Genomic DNA, 18,991 nt, shown 5'->3' with positions numbered 1-18,991 from the left:
ATACAACCAATCTTTTCTATCCCTGTAACATCTTATACTTTGTAAATTCATGAGGTCTCTTTATAACCATTCCCTCCCTACTCTCTCTTTCACAACTTCTGAAGAGTATCGCAGGGTGAATTATAATAACCGAGACCCTCTGGTATCTTCCTACAGGCTCAGGAGAAGATGGGCCATGGATATCACTTAAACCATGAACACGGGTTTGAGCATTTCAGTGATTTTAGAAGCAGGTGTGAATCTGAAAAGTAATATGGCCTTTCTTGTTCCCTTGGCTACACAATTTTAGGATATAAATAATCCTTTTCAGATCATCATCATTGATCATCCCATCTTGAGTTCTAGAAGTTGACTATAATCCCATCTCTCCATTCACAATGCTCATTGCCCAATTGTGTCCAGCTCTTTGCGACCCTGTGGACTGTAGCCTGCCAAGCTCCTCTGTGTGTGGGATTTTCCAGGCAGGAATACTGAAGTGGGTTGCCATTCGCTTCTCCAGGGGCTCTTCCTGACCCAGGGATTAAACCTGCATTTCCTGTGTCTCCTGCATTGGCAGGTGGATTCTTTACCACTGCACCACCTAGGAAGTCACCCCATTAACAATATCTGAGGCTAACCCAGAGCAGCCCTCTGAATTGAGAGTTGTACCTAGCTTAAACCTCTGACTTGAAGTGGCATCTTTCATATTTTCAATAAATTGTTGACTTTTAGCTGATTTTCCATTCAGAATATTTGTTAAAGAATGACTTAAACTGGAAATTCAAGCAGAAAATATAGGCACAGGGGCAAGGAAGAATATAACCTAAGAAGGATGCTCTTGGAATGCCATATGTGGTTCCTTGTCAAGACTCATCTTTCTCCCTGGGTAGGGAGCTCCTCATGGGTAGGAGGACCAAGCTGCCTGCTTTGCTTAGCACAATCCTGGAATGACATTTATCTTCCTGGTAAAAATAAGAGTACCCTCTTTCTACTGAGACTATGTCAATTTGGACAAATTACATAGTCACCCTAATTAAGGAGAAAAGTGTGTCCTAGTAAGAATTAGTAGCAGAACTGATACCTTGTCTCAGGCTGTTTAACTCTAGTAATCAGTTATGAGGACTGGCAGTTTCCATGGTAAGTTCAGTGACTTTTAGCTGGTTAATGTGATTGATGTGAGCCCACCCTTCAGTTGCTAAATACAACTTCTCTTACACTCAGATTTGAGCTTCCTATATTTCTTATCCAGTGGGTTCCTCTGCCCCAATAGATGTAGGGGTGACAGTATTTGGTACTGGAGCTTGGCCCTCTGTCTCTATGCTAACCCATGTGTTGTTACAAGGTGCCCCTATAACAGTTATACTGTGAGCCAGTCATAAGATGAAATGTTTGACTGTTAAACTTATGAAGCACTTAAATGACTTGGAAGAAATGCATGAAAAGTATGAACTTATTACTCAATCTCAGTGTTATAAAATGAGCAAGAAGTTCATTGGAAGGGATCCCTTGATCTCAGTGTCCTCCAAGTCTCTCAAATGATCACCTTCTTCCTTTAGGGGAAAATGAGGGAAAAAGACATTTTTCTAAGGTCCTGCTGGATATCAGCAGTTGACTGCTAATTGACTTAGCTTTATTTTTAGAGTAAAGCATCTCAAATGCAGTTGTACCCCTAATGGGAATGTAGGGCTCTTGGGTGAGTGACTTCAACTTTAACCCTGCATATCCACTTCTGTAGTGAAGAAGACATGTGCCGAGTCTGACTTTGTGTGCAACAATGGCCAGTGTGTTCCTAATCGATGGCAGTGTGACGGGGATCCTGACTGTGAAGATGGTTCTGATGAAAGCCCAGAACAGTGCCGTGAGTGTGCCTTGCTTTGGACTTGAACTTTCCCAAGCTGTTCCATGTCTCATAGCTCTAAGTATTGTATACTCTAAAACTTGCTTAGTTTTCCTTGCCCTTCTTTAAAGTTAGGCCAATTGACTCCAAGGTCAGTCAGATCATTATCAGTCAATCTTGAATAACATTAAAGAATGTTCTCCCTAATCTTAAAAAGACTGACATTCTCTTGGGTAGCTTCACTATTGAACATTTAAGACTGAAGCCAGAAGATTTAAGAACTCCTTGACTAGGTGCATAGATTTCAAATGTTCAATGATAATGACGCTGAGCAGATGGTACTCTGGTCCTGGAAGCTAAGTCAAGATGTGAGGGTCCCCTGTGCACCAAGTATAAGCTTTCAGATGCAGAGATTCTCATGTTATGAGAAAAAAAATCTACTGCTGAAGGGGTAAGGTGACTAGAAACAGGATGATATGAGTGATTTTAAGAAACAGGTCAGCTAAAGTTATTTAAGTAGGGAGCTTACAGCTTGTTCTTATATAAGAGAAACTTCATAGGTATGCAAATACACATGTGTCCTTAGGCTTGACATTCAGGAGAAAGTCTATGAGATCATAGAGGAAGATGATGTGGGATAGATAAATTAGAATCATTTGCATATCCTGGTGTAGAAAGTTTTCATGTTCCTTCTAAGGCAGTAGAGGCCTGTTAAAGCAGTAAAAGTGGAAGTCTAATATGAACAAAGTTTAGGTCTGGAATATAAGATTACAAAGGAAGATTAAGCGAAAAGGAAGAGACGTGTGTTAGTTGCAGTTCTCCAGGCAAGAAGTAAGGTGAGTAATAAGAGCACTGGCCAAAGGAGGTAAGTTAGCATAGGTGGAGATGGGTTCCATAAAGATCGCGCTCCAAGTTTTAGTGGGGGATGACCCTGTAAAGTCAAAAATTAGAGGGTGCCCCTACTTCACAAGATGTCAATCTGAAGGAGGCCTGTGAAGAAATTCAGGCAAAAGAAGACTTCACAGGTATTAGACCATCTGTCTTTTAATGAAGTTGTCATTAGTTGCCAATATCTGGGTGTGTCACTTGATACCCAGCAAATACATAATGGTCAAGGTGCAGGCCAGCCAAGGAACCCAACCATGCCAAACAAAAGCCAGGAGTGCACACATCACAGAACCTTGACAGAATAGCACGGTCAAGGCCCTCGGGTGGACTGCCAGGTAGTCTCGGCTGGCCTGGCTCCCCAGCCATGGAGCCGACGGAAGATCTGCCCAGGCTCCAGCTAGTCAGTTGAATTTCAGCTGTGTGCCTGGCCACTGAGTTACAGATCTCACCACTTCCAGGCAGCACAGGAGCAGCAGCTTTGTGCTGATGAGTTCGGAGGCTCTTTTGAGACTGTATGTCATCAACAGATATGAGAACATGCCGCATAAATGAAATCAGCTGTGGTGCCCGCTCCACTCAGTGTATCCCAGTGTCCTGGCGGTGTGATGGTGAAAATGATTGTGACAGTGGAGAAGATGAAGAAAACTGTGGTAAGAAGATCAGTGTTGAGTGGCTTAACCCAAAGACCCTCTTGCTCCAAGAAGGGTGGGCGTGAAGGTGCAGTTGACTTGACTTGCTTTCTAGTGACTTCACTACCTGCTCAACTCCTTGTCTTTCCTAACTGCCCTCAAACTCAGAGAAGTGTGCATGGTAACTGACCATTGTTTGCTTGGCTGGTTCTTCTAGGCAAATAGAAATAAGAAGGTAAGTCCTCCAAGGCACTTCCATGTAGAGATGGCTCAGTGAAGCAGCAATTATGTGAACTCTTGTCTCGATTAGGACAGCTGCTCGTGGGCCTTCCTCACTTGGGCTCCATCAAACGAGGAGACTTAAGCCAGCAAACACATCCCCAGGTCGAAACTGGATCTGCCTAGTGGCATAAATTACTTGAGTCTCACACAAGCATTCCTCAGCCCCCAAACTAGATTCTCTTTTAACCTTTCCAAAAGCTAAACTGGAACAGAAGGACAAATTAACGTCTTGCTGGTGATACCCAAAGAAAACTCTAGCCAACTGGTGGTACCTTTGTCTCCTATCACAGTTCCTACCTGTAAAAACTAACTCTGTTTCCTAGCCTTTCATGTTTCTGCTCTTGGAAAACGTGTAATAAAATGCTCCATGTTAAAGGTGAGGCCCTGGGAAAATCTTTAGGTTGAACAGACATTGTTTTGAATGTTCTTTCAAGCGTCCACCTTTTTATAGGGCCTTTAAAACCACAGCTGCCGAGCCTGACAGGCATAGGCTCCTGATGCAGTAAGTGTACAATGTGTTGAGGGCACTTCACTTGTGGTTGAAACACCAGTCTTGTGTGTAGAAGTCACATCCCAAGGTCATTACCATTGCACCTAGTCCAATGAGTTTTGGCACTGAATCCTAGAACTGAGCTTTATGTACTGGTAAGCCATGGAGCTGCCAAGTGTTTCCCTCTTCAATCTAGACTTTGCTTCCCAAGAGAGTCGTGGTCTCCACCCCAATTACCACCAAATTTTGACCTTTATTAATTTGGCAGGAATCTGAGTCAAAATATGAACTGACTAGCTTATCATTATTAGCACACCTGGCTGCTAGATTGCAGTTCTAGCCCCAAAAGTGACTTTCTAAAACTTGAAAATATTTAAGACCTGTTACTCCTGATCCTGATTGGAAGGACCAAAAGAGAAGGAACCGTGTATGGTGGTATAATACACGGAGGCTTCTTTTTGGTGATGGTGTCACAATGCTTATTAGGAGTGGATGTTTGCTCATGTACCTGATGCCTGGTCATCTCAGCTCAGGATGTGGCCTGGCCTGATGAGCAGGGTAACCATTTAAAGAGAACTCATGTCCACCTTTCCCAGTGAGGTATCTTGTCACAGTTTAAGTTATTAATTGCTGTTCCTTTAAGATGCTTCTTATCCCAAATGAATTTCTAGTCTTCATCTATTTTCTTATTCCTTCATTTCTGTTCCTTTTCAAATGTCCTTGCCTGTTTTACATGTTAAGGCTGTTTCCCAGTGTTCTGGGAAATATTGATATAATCCAACTTTCACTTTTAAGTTAGGTGAAAAAGCTGGGGTTCATGATCCATGACCTGCATGTTAGATTTGGGGACAAGAGGTTGAAAGGACAAGTCCTGATGAGTTTTCAAAGGGACATCTTCTCTCTCAATAGGCAACATAACGTGTAGCTCTGATGAGTTCACCTGCTCCAGTGGCCGCTGCATCTCCAGGAATTTCATATGCAATGGCCAGGATGACTGCAGTGATGGCAGCGATGAGCTGGACTGCGCCCCACCAACCTGCGGGCCCCACGAGTTCCAGTGCAGCACCTCCTCCTGCATCCCCATCAGCTGGGTGTGCGATGACGACGCAGACTGCTCAGACCAGTCGGATGAGTCCCTGGAGCAGTGTGGCCGCCAGCCAGTGGTCCACACCAGGTGCCCGGCCAGCGAGATCCAGTGTGGCTCTGGCGAGTGCATCCATAAGAAGTGGCGATGCGACGGGGATCCCGACTGCAAGGACGGCAGCGATGAGGTCAACTGTCGTAAGTCACTTTCCTGTCAGTGTGGCATGCTCAGCTCTCACCCAGGTATCCACCAGGGACACTTCGGCTGACTTCACCCCATGCCATTCTCTCCCCCTGTAGCTTCTCGAACCTGCCGACCCGACCAGTTTGAGTGTGAGGATGGCAGCTGCATCCATGGCAGCAGGCAATGTAATGGCATCCGAGACTGCGTGGACGGTTCTGATGAAGTCAACTGCAAGAACGGTAGGTGTCCCCTGGTTGTGGGTTGTTAGTCCAATGATTGCTCTGATCAGACCCACTGATGAAATCTCTCTTCCGTGTCTCGGTTTGTAGTCAATCAGTGCTTGGGTCCCGGGAAATTCAAGTGCAGAAGTGGGGAATGCATTGATATCAGTAAAGTGTGCAACCAGAAGCAGGACTGCAGGGACTGGAGTGACGAGCCCCTGAAAGAATGCCGTAAGTAAAGGGGTTGCGTGAGGACAGAGTTGGACAGGTTCAGTAGACCCAGCAGAGCTAATGTGGTTTGGAGCCTGCCTAATGCCTGGGTAAACTACTTTAATGAATTAGGTTCAGTTGCTGGGCTTAAAAGTGAAACGTTATGACTTAAAAGTGCTGACAAAGTAGTTCATAGTTTCGCCCACTTAATGATAACCAATCAGCAATAGAGATCCTTGACTAAATACTGTTTAAGCAACTGTTAACTTGCCAAGAGATTGGGTTTACTATTCCCCCAATACAGGCTGAGATGTATATCTGCAAGGCACATTATTAGATCTTGAAAAATCATGGGTTTGACTAGACTATCTAGACAAGTTATCACAAATAGCCTGGATTTTAAATGTTAGTAGATCAAATATCAATTTGAGTATTGAGTAACTCTACTACCTTTTTATTTCAGATGTAAATGAATGCTTGGTTAATAATGGCGGATGCTCCCATATCTGCAAAGACCTAGTTATAGGCTATGAATGTGACTGTGCAGCTGGGTTTGAACTCATAGATAGGAAAACCTGTGGAGGTGAGTGGAAGAACAGAGCCTGAGAACAGGGGGTGCGGGGGTTGATGGGAAAGGTCAGAAGATCTCTGTAGGTCATCTAGGAATAGCAAGACTAATTCTAATTTCCCTCCTAGATATTGACGAATGCCAAAATCCGGGAATCTGCAGTCAAATTTGTATCAACTTAAAAGGCGGTTACAAGTGTGAATGTAGTCGTGGCTATCAAATGGATCTTGCCACAGGCGTGTGCAAGGCAGTAGGTAAATGGACTTGGGCTGGTGTTGCTCTAGTACCTTTATGAGCAAGTGCTCATGAAAGGCACAGCCAGTGCTGCAACAGCCAAATGAAATATGAAAACAAAATAGTACTTGAGAGCAATGCTAGTAAATTCACAGTTGCATGTTAGATAGCAAATCATTGCCCCAGATGCCTGCCTTGGTCAATTCCTTTTACATATATATCATGAATACCTGCGTATTCTCTGCTTCCAAAACTCGAGTGCAATTCAAATAAGTAACTTATTCATCAGCTGCCCTCTTTTGTTGAATGCTGTGTGTGACCTGAGGACTGCCTTCTTAAACAGTAGGAAGTGCTCGCAGACCCAGGGGCATGGACTTCAGCAAGAGTACTCCTAAAGTGTTCAGCAGTGCCCTCACTTTTTAAGTGCTCCTCTATTGGGAGGAAGTAACTTGGAAGGACCTTGTCTTCTTTCAGGAAAACTAAATTAACCTGACTCCTGTCTTGCAGGCAAAGAGCCAAGTCTGATCTTCACCAATAGACGAGACATCAGGAAAATTGGCTTGGAGAGGAAAGAATATATCCAATTAGTTGAACAACTGAGAAACACTGTGGCTCTCGATGCTGACATCGCTGCTCAAAAACTATTCTGGGCTGATCTAAGCCAAAAGGCCATCTTCAGGTAACTTACAGTTCTATTCTTGGTGTCTTGGTCTAAGTCATTGTCACTGGCCTTTTGAAGGTTTGGAGGAATTTCCCTCATCTCTAGTTCCAGTCCAGCATTAAATGTCAGGAACATTAAATGTAAGGGGCTTCCCAGGTGGTGCTAGTGGTAAAGAACCCACCTGCCAATGCAGGAGACTTGAGATGCGGGTTCAGTTCCTAAGTTGGGAAGATCCCCTGGAGGAGGGCATGGCAACCCACGTATTCTTGCCTGGAGAATCCCATGGACAGAGGAACCTGGCAGGCTACAGTCCATAGGGTCACAAAGAGTCAGACACAACTGGAGCAACTTAGCACACACACACATTGAATCTAAACACTGATTCTTTAATTATTAAATTACTATCAGTTCCTCATTTGAAATTAACAATCACCTGTAAAATAAAAGATGGCTGTAATTATAAGATTATAACAGGTAACATCTTAATTTCTCTGATGTTCTCCCTTTTTTATTCCAGTTAGTTGAGTTAGTTCATAGTTGCTACAACTAGAATGGTAGTGGTAGCTTTTTCTTATTGGGAACTGTAGAAACTCAGATGATAGTTACTGAAGCAAATAGCTTCACTTAAGAGTATAGTGTTCTTGCAAGTAGAATGCAGACCAACAACAAAATCGCCTACAGTGTTAGTAATTTGGAATTGGTAAGCAGCGTGGTTACATAATTTGAGTGTTGAACTATGGGGTTACTAGAGTTCATCCTGAACAAAGTAGTTGGCCGATTTGTGAGCAGAAAGCCCATTCTCCAGGCTCCGATGGTGTCAAACTCTTAAATTTCTTGTGACCTATTCTGTTTCAGTGCCTCAATTGATGACAAAGTTGGTAGACATGTTAAAATGATCGACAATGTCTATAATCCTGCAGCCATTGCTGTTGATTGGGTGTACAAGACCATCTACTGGACTGACGCGGCTTCTAAGACTATTTCAGTAGCTACCCTAGATGGAACCAAGAGGAAGTTCCTGTTTAATTCTGACTTGCGAGAGCCTGCCTCCATAGCTGTGGACCCATTGTCTGGGTTTGTATTCTGTGTTTTTCATCATATAGACTTTCAGATGCTATCTGTGTAGGTCAGGAGCTTTCCTTGTGCCTAAAATAGTACTGAAATCCCAAGATTTAACAGCCCCCTACAACAAAGAATTATCTAGTACAAGATGTCAGTGGTGCCATCATTGAGCAAGTCGGGAATGGACTTATCTATATGACAGGCCCTCCCTGAGCAGATGACTGCTAGTTCACATGAATGAAACAACAATTCTGATTTGAGATACATCGAAAGCTGTATCTAAACTCTTATGCCCACCCAGCTTCTGTGCATTTTTTACACTGAAGAATAGTTAATTTCAGGGACTTCCCTTGCAGCTCAGTCAGTAAAGAGTCTGCCTGCAGTGCAGGAGACCTGGGTTCGATCCCTTGGTTGGGAAGATCCCTGGAGAAGGAAATGGCAACCCACTCCAGTGTGTGTGTGTGTGTGTGTGTGTGTGTGTGTATTTCAGGTCAGAGAGTAAACCTGTCCCTTTGTGTGTGTGTGTATTTCAGGTCAGAGAGTAAACCTGTCCGTGTGTGTGTGTGTGTGTGTGTGTGTGTGTGTGTGTGTAGGGCTTCCCTCGTGTGTGTGTGTGTAGGAATTCCCTCGTGTGTGTATGTATGGCTTCCCGTGTGTGTGTGTGTGTGTGTAGGGCTTCCCTCGTGTGTGTGTGTGTGTATGTGTGTGTATTTCAGGTCAGAGAGTAAACCTGTCCCTTTGTGTGTGTGTGTATTTCAGGTCAGAGAGTAAACCTTTCCCTGTGTGTGTGTGTGTGTTTCAGGTCAGAGAGTAAACCTGTCCCTGTGTGTGTGTGTGTGTATTTCAGGTCAAAGAGTAAACCTGTCCCTTTGTGTGTGTGTGTGTGTGTGTGTGTGTATTTCAGGTCAGAGAGTAAACCTGTCCCTTTGTGTGTGTGTGTGTGTGTGTGTAGGGCTTCACTCATGTGTGTGTGTGTGTAGTGTGTGTGTGTGTGTGTGTGTAGGGCTTCCCTCGTGGCTCTGAAGGTAAAGACCTGGGTTTAATCCCTGGGTTGAGAAGATCTCCTAAAGAAAGTAATGGCAACCCACTCCAGTATTCTTGCCTGGAAATATATATATATAAATGGAGATATATAAATATATATATACTCACACACATATATATACACACATTCTTTTTCATATTCTTTTCCCTTATGGTTTATCACAAGATATTAAATATAGTCCCCTGTGCTATACAGTGGGACCTTGTTGTTTATCCATTCTATATATAATAGTTTGTATCTGCTAATCCCAAACTCCCAATCCATCCCTCCCCTCTCTCCCACGTTCCTCTTGGCAACCATAAGTCTGTCTCTATGTCTGTGAGTCTGTTTCTGCTTCATAGATAGGCTCATTTCTAAATGCAAGTGATTTAATTTTTGTCTGAACACTTTTATCAGGTTAGCTCTGAATGATCCAGCCTGAGTGGTCACATGAGTTGTGAGGATTTTGGTAACCACGTTATCTCTAGGTTTTCATCTAAGTGTGCAAGTTGTCTGAAAGTCCAATGAAAGTACATAAACCTCTCTAGAAACATTTCACTGAGGACTTCCTCCAAATTGCCCCTAAATAATACAGGAAAGCAGCTATTAGCAATTTGACCAAGGCTGTAGTAATCACAGTTGACTCCTATGAAGCCTCACTAGAACACAGCCCAGCCCTGGATGTCTGTAAACTTTGCCAGATACTCGTCTTTTACTCTCCTGAAAGCATTGGCCTTTCATAAAGGAAATATATAACCTGTGACTTTGGGCTGAAGTTTAATGTCAGACTTACATAGTTTAATATAGTTAATAATGAGCTTGTCAATCCAGAGTGTTAACTTTTGTTTACCCAGAACATAACTTTGACCCTTAAGTGGTACCATTTATACTCTAAAGTTTCCCATTTACTCTTTGAACATGTATGTCTCGAGCTACAACTTTATTCCTTCTAAACCACTGAAGCTGATTTCTAATTCTTCCCAGCTTTGTTTACTGGTCAGACTGGGGTGAACCAGCTAAAATTGAAAAAGCAGGAATGAATGGGTTTGACAGACGGGCCCTGGTGACAGCGGACATCCAGTGGCCTAACGGAATTACACTTGGTATGTGTGTTCTTCCTTCCTCAACCACGATTCAACTGTCTGCAGAGTTTTACTAATCTCTATAGTGAATGCTGGACTATATATAGCAGACAACTCTAAGGTTCCTTCTTAAGCAGGGATTTGTGATGAGAAGAACCAAACAGTACAAGTGGAATGGTGGACTTAACAAATCACTTGCTCCATAATTACTAGCTTTTCTATCCATCTGGGGCTAATCTGTGACATGAATTAGGTGAACTCTCATCAAAAACACTCCTGACCTAGGTGCCTTACATTTCCAGAATTTCAAGGTACTTCTGGTTCCTAAGGGGAGAACAGCAAAATGCTGGCCTCTTTTAATACTTCTATGATGTCACTTGAGTAAGTTACTTTGACAGTCTCAAGTACCCCTTGAGTCCCCCCAGATGTATGTGGGTGCAGATTCTGCATGCTGCTTCACAAGATTTGGGGGACCCTGTTAAGAACCCCTGCTAGAGCAGGAACAGTGAAAGCAGAGTACTGGATTCCTTAGATATTTTAAATGAAAGCAGACCAGTTCTGACTTCTGACCATTCTTTTCCTACCAGACCTTATAAAGGGCCGCCTCTATTGGCTGGATTCCAAATTGCACATGTTATCCAGTGTGGACTTGAATGGCCAAGATCGCAGGATAGTCCTGAAGTCTCTGGAATTCCTAGCTCATCCCCTGGCACTCACAATATTTGAGGTAAGATGTGTGTCTCACGTTTAAGCGTATACCTCTGAGTTACTGTACAGCTTGGAGAGAAAGAATAGGGGAAGGAGGGAAGGATGGAGGGGCATGACTTGAGAAACCTAAACCTGGGCCATAACCTAAAACCTGGGCCAATTGACATACTGATTCCTCATGGCATTTTAAGAACCTGAACTTGCTTCTCTTAGAGTTTTACAGCTGACGTCCCAACCCAGCCTTAAATAAATTTGATCCATTAAATTGACAGTAAATAATAATGACCTTAGAGACTGACTCATGTTGATCCTACATGTACATACTAATTTGGGGGTTCTGTTTTAGGATCGTGTCTACTGGATAGATGGGGAAAATGAAGCAGTCTATGGTGCCAATAAATTCACTGGCTCGGAGCTGGCCACTCTAGTTAACAACCTTAATGATGCCCAGGACATCATTGTCTATCACGAACTTGTACAACCATCAGGTATCGTGGGGAAGCAGAGCCCCTCTGGCTACTTTCAGGGCAGCATCCTGACACAGTGCCCTCTGGGTATCAGCAGCTCCCTAGCAACTCAACTTGCTCCACGATGGAAATTTCCCCCCATTGGACCCTCCCTCCAACCCTTCAGACCTGGTGATCAGTATAGTCTGACTGACAAGTCAAAGAGCTTCAGAACTTCAGCTTTTAGCTTCCCTCCCAACTGTTAGCCTCCTGACTTTTATATCAATCCCTTCCATCCCCCTTGGTATTCATTCCTTCTTGCTACAACTATTGCACTAAGCCTCCAAAGTAGCTTTTATGCCATCACCTTTCCCTCTCTCTCCACCATGACACGTCTTGTATGGAATTGTATAGATGCTCAGACACATCTGGTCATGTGGTCTCCTGCTCAGAATACATGACTGGTTCTATCTAAATGAAACCCTAAGCCTCCCTGTAGCTGGGTTCCTCCCATTCTATGGGAGTGAGACAAAGCCAGAAGAGCATGCTTCTCTCCTTCCTCTGAGCCTTTGCTGTAAGCTTTGGACCGATAGTGAAGCTAGGTCTGCTCACTCACCTCCTCCCTCCATACATCTGTGTAAAGCATAACTCTTTTCCTACTTCCAAGAAGTTTCTCTGGCTCTGTGTGTCCTTAGAGCATGCTGCCTGTACTCCTACTACTGATCCTTCATGAGTATTGGCTTAACTTTAGGGGTTGACAGAGCAATCCTTAGAGACAAGGACTCATGTCTTCAGCATCTAGAACTAAGCTTTATGTATAGCAGGCACTGGAAGACCCATTTTGAAAAGACTTTTCTTTCTGAATAGGTAAAAACTGGTGTGAAGAAGACATGGAGAATGGAGGATGTGAATACCTCTGCCTGCCAGCCCCACAGATTAATGACCACTCTCCAAAATACACCTGTTCCTGTCCCAATGGATACAATCTACAGGACAATGGCCAAGAGTGCCAAAGTAAAGCTTTTTCCTTTTCAACCATAAGCAGGACCTACAACAGGCAATGGGATAAAACACTAGCTATAAAAACTAGCCTGGATTTTAAGAATTCTGTTTTAACTCACTCTTGGAATAAATTAGAGAACACATCTGCTACCATTGCACACCAAGAAGTCATGTCATTCCTTGAGGACTGACTTCTGACTCACATAAGATGAGTTTATAGGTGACTATACCGACGACTGAGCGACTGAACTGAACTGATACCGATTTGTACCAATTAGTCCCACAACAGCACTGACCCACCAACTGGCAGATTCTTAAAGTCTTAACATTGTCCTCCAGAGAAAGAGGTCTGAAATGAAGCTTAAAGAATGCCAGGGTTCCAGGAAAACTTTTGGCCCCAGTGGGTGACATTATCTTAAACTCATACTTAAATGAAACTTGCATTTTGGTTTCCTGTTCTTAGCTTTGTGGCAAATTAAAACTTACATGTTGTGAATTAGGATCTCATAATGTGAGGTTTTTATTAGCATGATACTGAGTCCCTGCAGGGACAAGCTTAGTTTACTGAGAGAGCAATTACAAAACAATTTGACAGTGAGACCAGTATGCCTGGTAATATGGTTTTGAGAGCATTTCTTGCAACTTCCAGGAGCCTGGGACTTTGCTTAAAGAGGTCATTAAGTGTGGCTATATATCTTTTTGAATTGTCAAATTCCCAGTGCTTACAGTTCTGCCCAAAGACTTGTGTATCTGTGGTTCTTCTGAGGTTTCCCTTAGTTTTGACACATCTACCATGCAACTCGGTTCAGCAGTGGTTTGTCAATTTCCCAGTGTTAAAATAACCCACAGCATGGCTTGTCTGGACTAAAGAGCTAGCCACTCTGGAACCTTGGCATTAACCAGGTTCTTGGTTTTATAATTCAGGTACTGCAACTACTGTGAATTACAATGAGCCAAAAGATACCAACACAGCAGAAATTTCTCCAACTAGTGGACTAGTTCCTGGAGGTATTGGGTTCAGTACAGCAAATGGTTAATCTCAACTAACAGCCACACTCTTTGTATCTGTCCCTTACATCATTAATGCAGCCTTTAACTCCTCGTTCTGCCCCTAATTAGTAACCTGTATTTAAACTCCAAAGACTTAGAACCTGCAGCTCTTAGCCTGACCTGACTTAGTAAAACATCTGTGATAGAGCTGTTCGTGAAAGGGCTATTATAACATGAGACTCACAAATACTTCTCGACCAGTTGTTCTTGGTATACAGTTGGAGTAGATACTCAGCAGCAGTGGTGGATGCAAGAGGGCATGAGGCTGTCTACCAGGTGTGTGAATTTCAAAGTCTGAATTCAGATCCTTCTAAACTGATTCCCTTTATTCCATTGTAGGGATCAATGTGACCACAGCAGTATCGGAGGTCAGTGTTCCCCCTAAAGGGACTTCTGCTGCCTGGGCCATCCTTCCCCTCTGTAAGTACATTCCCCACACATCTGGATCCAAGGAACTTCATAGATGCTGGATGGCTGTTTCTAGTTCATCTAGAGATGCGTTTCCCGTAGCTTCTTGTACTGTCACAGCACTCTGGACACTGAAATACCCTTGCCCCCTCCCCAAGCTGGCATGCTCATTTAAGAGTCCATAACCTTCCCCAGTGGCTCAGATGGTAAAGCGTCGGCCTCCAGTGTGGGAGACCCGGGTTTGATCCCTGGGTTGGGAAGATCTCCTGGAGAAGGAAATGGCAACCCACTCCAGTACTCTTGCCTGGAGAATCCCACGGACAGAAGAGCCTGGTGGGCTACAGTCCACAGGGTCGGACACGACTGAGCGACTTCACTTAACCTTCTCTACAGTGGCGTCCTTAGCACTGCAACTGGCAGGCCTGAATGTTCAGTTGTTATGTACAAGGTGCTCACTGCTTTCTACTTCAGAGTTGTTTGTCTGGTTTTATCCCCTTTCATAATAAGTCCCTTCCAGTGAAGAGCACTTTTCTGTTCCCCTTCGAAATATGTATTATGCTTCATACAGAGGAGATACATGAGTTCTTAAATGATTTCTTGACGAGTTATAGAAGGTACATTAAAAATAGTTAAGCCTTTTCAAGCCCAGGGAGAAGAACCTCTAACACTATTCTAGGGCATGTGAAGCGTAAGGCACTATGCTACAGTGGTCTCTTTATCTTAAATTATGGGATTCCAAGCTTAGCTAACTCACCAGGAGGACCATCTGAAGGACTCTCCGGAAGCTTCTGAAATTTGAACTCGATCAGCCGGGGGAGGAGCCAAGGACTCCACAACTGCCCAAATGGAGGTGTCTAGTTATGCATCAGAGTCTATAGAACAAAACAAAACAACCTCTGGTCTGAACATTTTTTAAGCTCCCACCCCATTTATATTCTAATTTCTAGTCATCCCAGCTTCCTAAAACATGAAGATTTTATTAATGTTAACAATCATGGATTCTTTAGAATCCTCCTTTTTTGTATGTTTTGAGACTAGACCTCGGTTAGTCACCTTCTAACTTTTTTTCAGTGCTCTTAGCAATGGCAGCAGTAGGTGGCTACTTGATGTGGCGGAACTGGCAACATAAGAACATGAAAAGCATGAACTTTGACAATCCTGTGTACTTGAAGACCACTGAAGAGGACCTGTCAATAGACATTGGTAGACACAGTGCTTCTGTTGGACACACGTACCCAGCAGTAAGTCAGCGCTGTGTCTTTACGTACATGACTTGCAGTCAGACATTTTAGAAGGGAGACCACAACACAAGCTGTGATTGCCTGGGCTGGAAAGAGCCATTAGAACCATTAAGTCACCAAACATTGGGTTGGTCAAAAAGTTTGTTTGGGTTTTTCATAAGCTATTATCAAAAAACCCAAACAAACTTTTTGGTCAACCCAGTACTTCATCTACTCCCTGAAGATTAGATAGTCTAACCTGTTAGAATTTAAGTCAGTTGACAACTGTCTGCCCTGAACAGGATGACAAGTCAACTTAAGGACATCATTGTACAATTTAAGATATTTTGGGTTATGCTAAATGTAAATATTAGCATGAACCAAACATCTCCTTTTTGAACTTAAAGCTGGTGCCCATAGGGTGGTTGACTTAAAGTCAGTGTATTGAGCAAGGTTCATTTAGCCATAGTGACCAAATGCTTGAAAATCACCTATCTCACTTCATAGCTATCCTTCCTTTCAACACTGGAGTCAGTCACTTGATCTTCAATTGAAACCAACATAGAGTGTTTAGCCTTCACTTTGGAACAGTCTGAACAAAACAAGGGCAGAGTGAAGCAGGAGTGGTGGTCAGTTCCTGCTACATGTGTGTCTTTTCACATTTTTATCCACAATCTAAGGTCATTCAGGAGAATAGGCAGAATCAGTCACACTATTTTCTCTCTCTACCCAGTAAATATAGTTGAATTCAAGTTAAAATGCATGATACAACTCAGTACAGTTTGGGGTCTGGCTTCCCTTCTGGGCACCTTTGGTCTCTGAATGAACACAAAAACAAGGTTTGCTTTAGAAAATGAAGTTGCTACTAACAAAGGAATCACCAAACTCACTCCATGCTTTTTGTGTTCCACAGATATCAGTTGTAAGCACAGATGATGATCTAGCCTGACTCCTGAGACAAGTCACGACCTTTGAGGTCTGAACCAGTGAAACCCCCCAACTTCGGAATGGTAACCAAGCCAGCAGCTGAAGCCTCTTTCTTCCTCCCCTCTGGAAGAACATCAAGATATCTTTGCGTGGATCAAGCTTGTATACTTAATCATTTTTATATTACTTTTGTAAATATTCCCATCCACATTCTTCTTCAGTTTTGGATGTGGTTACCAAAAGTATCTGTAACCCTTGAATTTCTAGACAGTATTGCCACCTCTGGCCAAATATGCACTTTCCCTCGAAAGCCATATTCCAGCAACGAAACTTGTGCTATAGTGTATACCACCTGTACATACATTGTATAGGCCATCTGTAAATATCCCAGAGAACAATCACTATTCTTAAGCACTTTGAAAATATTTCTATGTAAATTATTGTAAACTTTTTCAATGGTTGGGACAATGGCAATAGGATAAAACGGGTTACTAAGGTGAAATTGCCAAAAAAAAATTTGTAAACTAATTTTGTACGTATGAATGAAATCTTTCACCTCAGTGGAGGTTTGCAAAGACTAAGTGTTCAAACTACTGTACATTTTTTTTTCCAAGTGCTAAAAAAAAAATTAAACCAAGCAGCTTAACTATGGTTTGTGCCTATTCCTCTAGGATGAATTTCTATAAACAGCCTGAGTAGTATCAGGTGTTCTAACTAAATATATGAGCTCTAGATCTTGATATTGTATAATGAAGCCTATAATATGGCTTGTTTTCCTTACAATTAAGTACTAAAAGAATGAGGTACCACTTAATACTTGCCTCCCCAAATATTTCTTGTTTGGTAAAAGAAGCTAGTTTAGCCGGTACCTAGAACCCTTTGAGGAAATTTCCTACTCCAATTAGTTTCCTGATCCAGTAACATTTGCTAAAGATTTCTATCAATTCTCCTTTCTGTACTTGTCTCAGATTTCCATGTCCTAAAATTATGTATCATTCAAGGAAAAGTGCCTTCCAATGCATGGGTAAGGACTTTCTTCTTTTACACATCTAGACCATTGACCCTGAAGACAGCCAGGGAGGTAACAGGTAGTGCCATTCTTGAACAGTCTAAAGCAGTGGTTCTCAGTGCGGTTAAGGTTAGCATCTTCATCATCTAGGAACTTGTTAAACACGCACATTCTTAGGCCCTACTCTGGACCTGCTCAATCAAAAGCTCTGAGAACAAGGTCCGGGAATATGTGTTTTCAGAAGCCCTTCAGGTGATTCTGGTGTAAACTAATATTTGAAAACCACTATTTTAAAGTGACTTCATGGAGAATCTATAAGGCGATCTAATCTATCAGGCTTGCTGGCATAGAATCAATTCCTTCTATGGACAATTTTCAAAATGTTTAATATGAAGAGTAGAAAAGGACACTGGGTAGAAGAAAAAGTAGCAGACAATTTTTGTAAGATTTCCATCAGATGGGCCATTTCTTTCTCTTAAACCTCAGGAAGTCAACAAGCAAGGGAAGAAACAAAGCTTTAACCCTGAGAAGATGCTCCAAATCCAAAGCAAGGTGATGGTCCACTGCAGAAGGAGAAGCAATCTTCGCAGATTGATCAGTGCAATAGCCAAAGGATGAATAGAAGATATTTTTGAATAGCTAAATGGATCAGTGGATGAGTCAGAGTCCACTTGCATATGGAATGTAAATAAGACGGTTGTCATTTGGCTTGTGGCTTAGGTAAAGAGATCAATAATCCTAGATGAAGAAGGTGCTTCTGTCATCTTGTTTAATAGATACCCTCTTGTGATTCCAGTCAAATGGATGAGAGTGAATTCTGGTGTAGACCTTTTTTGTGGGGGTGTGGAGGTCAAGCATACAGAGGAAAACGAAGTTATAAAGGTAGGAGTCTCTGCCTGCCACCTGTTGCTTCATCTGCAAATAGTCATTACACTAAACAGGATGTGCCCTGCTCCTGAGAGGTGTCTGGAGCATCTGTTCTATAAGTAGGTGAGCATTCATCCTATGTAAACTCTAAAGGCCATTTGATTGACTAGGACTTTGACCTTGTTCATGTATAAAACCCATTGATAGGTTTGTTCATTTAGAGCAAAACAGAATTCCTTCCTTGGAAGCTTAAAGACACCAGTGTTTCCCCCCATTACAAGGACTATACAGTATTAGTCCACTATAAAGCGCAAAGCCATAGATTTTAAAAATAAACCCAAGCAGATCCTCCATCATCTCCTGGATTCCAGTCCCTGGTAGGACTTCCAGGTTTTAGGTCCCAATTTCCAACCTTCAAAGAGTCTATAGCATCTCATTCTTTCACCTTGCCCTGTACAGAAGTAGCCAAGGACAGAAACTCTACCTTAAGAGGTACAAACTCACTTGAAGAAATGTGGTAACTAGATATTTCTATGGAAATTAGAACAGTTACATGGCTAATCAATTCAGCATGAAGTAATAGCTCATGGGAGACTAGAGCCTTGTGCATCGGAAGCCACACAAGAACTTTAAGACTCCAATGTGAAACCTATTGGCATAAGTTTGCTATGTCTGTAGAGTTTAATGTGGGAAATGAGAATTAATTAAGAGGTAAAGTATGAAGCTTAGCAGACACTAAAGAAGGAAGTTAAATGAGCCTGTCATGCAAGTCACAGAAAGGAAGCCCTCTAGAGACTTTACCAACTGCTACAAAGACTGATGATAAATAGAGCTGTGGCCTCTGGTAAAGAAATTCAGTCAAGGTTTTGAGTCCAAATTTTTAAATGGCCTTTGCAAGCTATCTGTTTGGTAAGAAATAT

General features: G+C 42.6%; 1 protein-coding gene across 2 annotated transcripts in view; it reads left to right on the top strand.

Moving 5' to 3' along the window:
- Positions 1–17,830, top strand: part of VLDLR (very low density lipoprotein receptor) — a 33,911-nt gene extending 16,081 nt beyond the window's left edge. Inside the window, exons 3-19 of one of the 2 annotated variants that reach the window (XM_055428317.2) lie at positions 1,715–1,837; positions 3,232–3,354; positions 5,015–5,386; positions 5,489–5,611; positions 5,702–5,824; positions 6,267–6,386; positions 6,500–6,625; positions 7,113–7,284; positions 8,122–8,340; positions 10,337–10,455; positions 11,022–11,161; positions 11,489–11,630; positions 12,456–12,602; positions 13,515–13,598; positions 13,980–14,060; positions 15,120–15,289; positions 16,182–17,830. In XM_055428317.2, the coding sequence (XP_055284292.1) occupies positions 1,715–1,837; positions 3,232–3,354; positions 5,015–5,386; positions 5,489–5,611; positions 5,702–5,824; positions 6,267–6,386; positions 6,500–6,625; positions 7,113–7,284; positions 8,122–8,340; positions 10,337–10,455; positions 11,022–11,161; positions 11,489–11,630; positions 12,456–12,602; positions 13,515–13,598; positions 13,980–14,060; positions 15,120–15,289; positions 16,182–16,217 (2,420 nt within the window). In that variant the 3' untranslated portion in view covers positions 16,218–17,830. The remainder of the gene's footprint in view (positions 1–1,714; positions 1,838–3,231; positions 3,355–5,014; positions 5,387–5,488; positions 5,612–5,701; positions 5,825–6,266; positions 6,387–6,499; positions 6,626–7,112; positions 7,285–8,121; positions 8,341–10,336; positions 10,456–11,021; positions 11,162–11,488; positions 11,631–12,455; positions 12,603–13,514; positions 13,599–13,979; positions 14,061–15,119; positions 15,290–16,181) is intronic. The other variant, XM_055428318.2, reaches the window with a different exon arrangement.
- The last annotated feature ends 1,161 nt before the right edge of the window (positions 17,831–18,991 follow it).

The sequence above is a fragment of the Moschus berezovskii genome, chromosome 7 (assembly GCF_049115385.1).
Source record: "Moschus berezovskii isolate FMDL1 chromosome 7, NW_MosBer_1.0, whole genome shotgun sequence".
NCBI classification, from domain to species: Eukaryota; Metazoa; Chordata; class Mammalia; order Artiodactyla; family Moschidae; genus Moschus; species Moschus berezovskii.
Note: the sequence above shows the minus strand (reverse complement) of the source record. Positions and strands in the feature narration are given on the sequence as shown.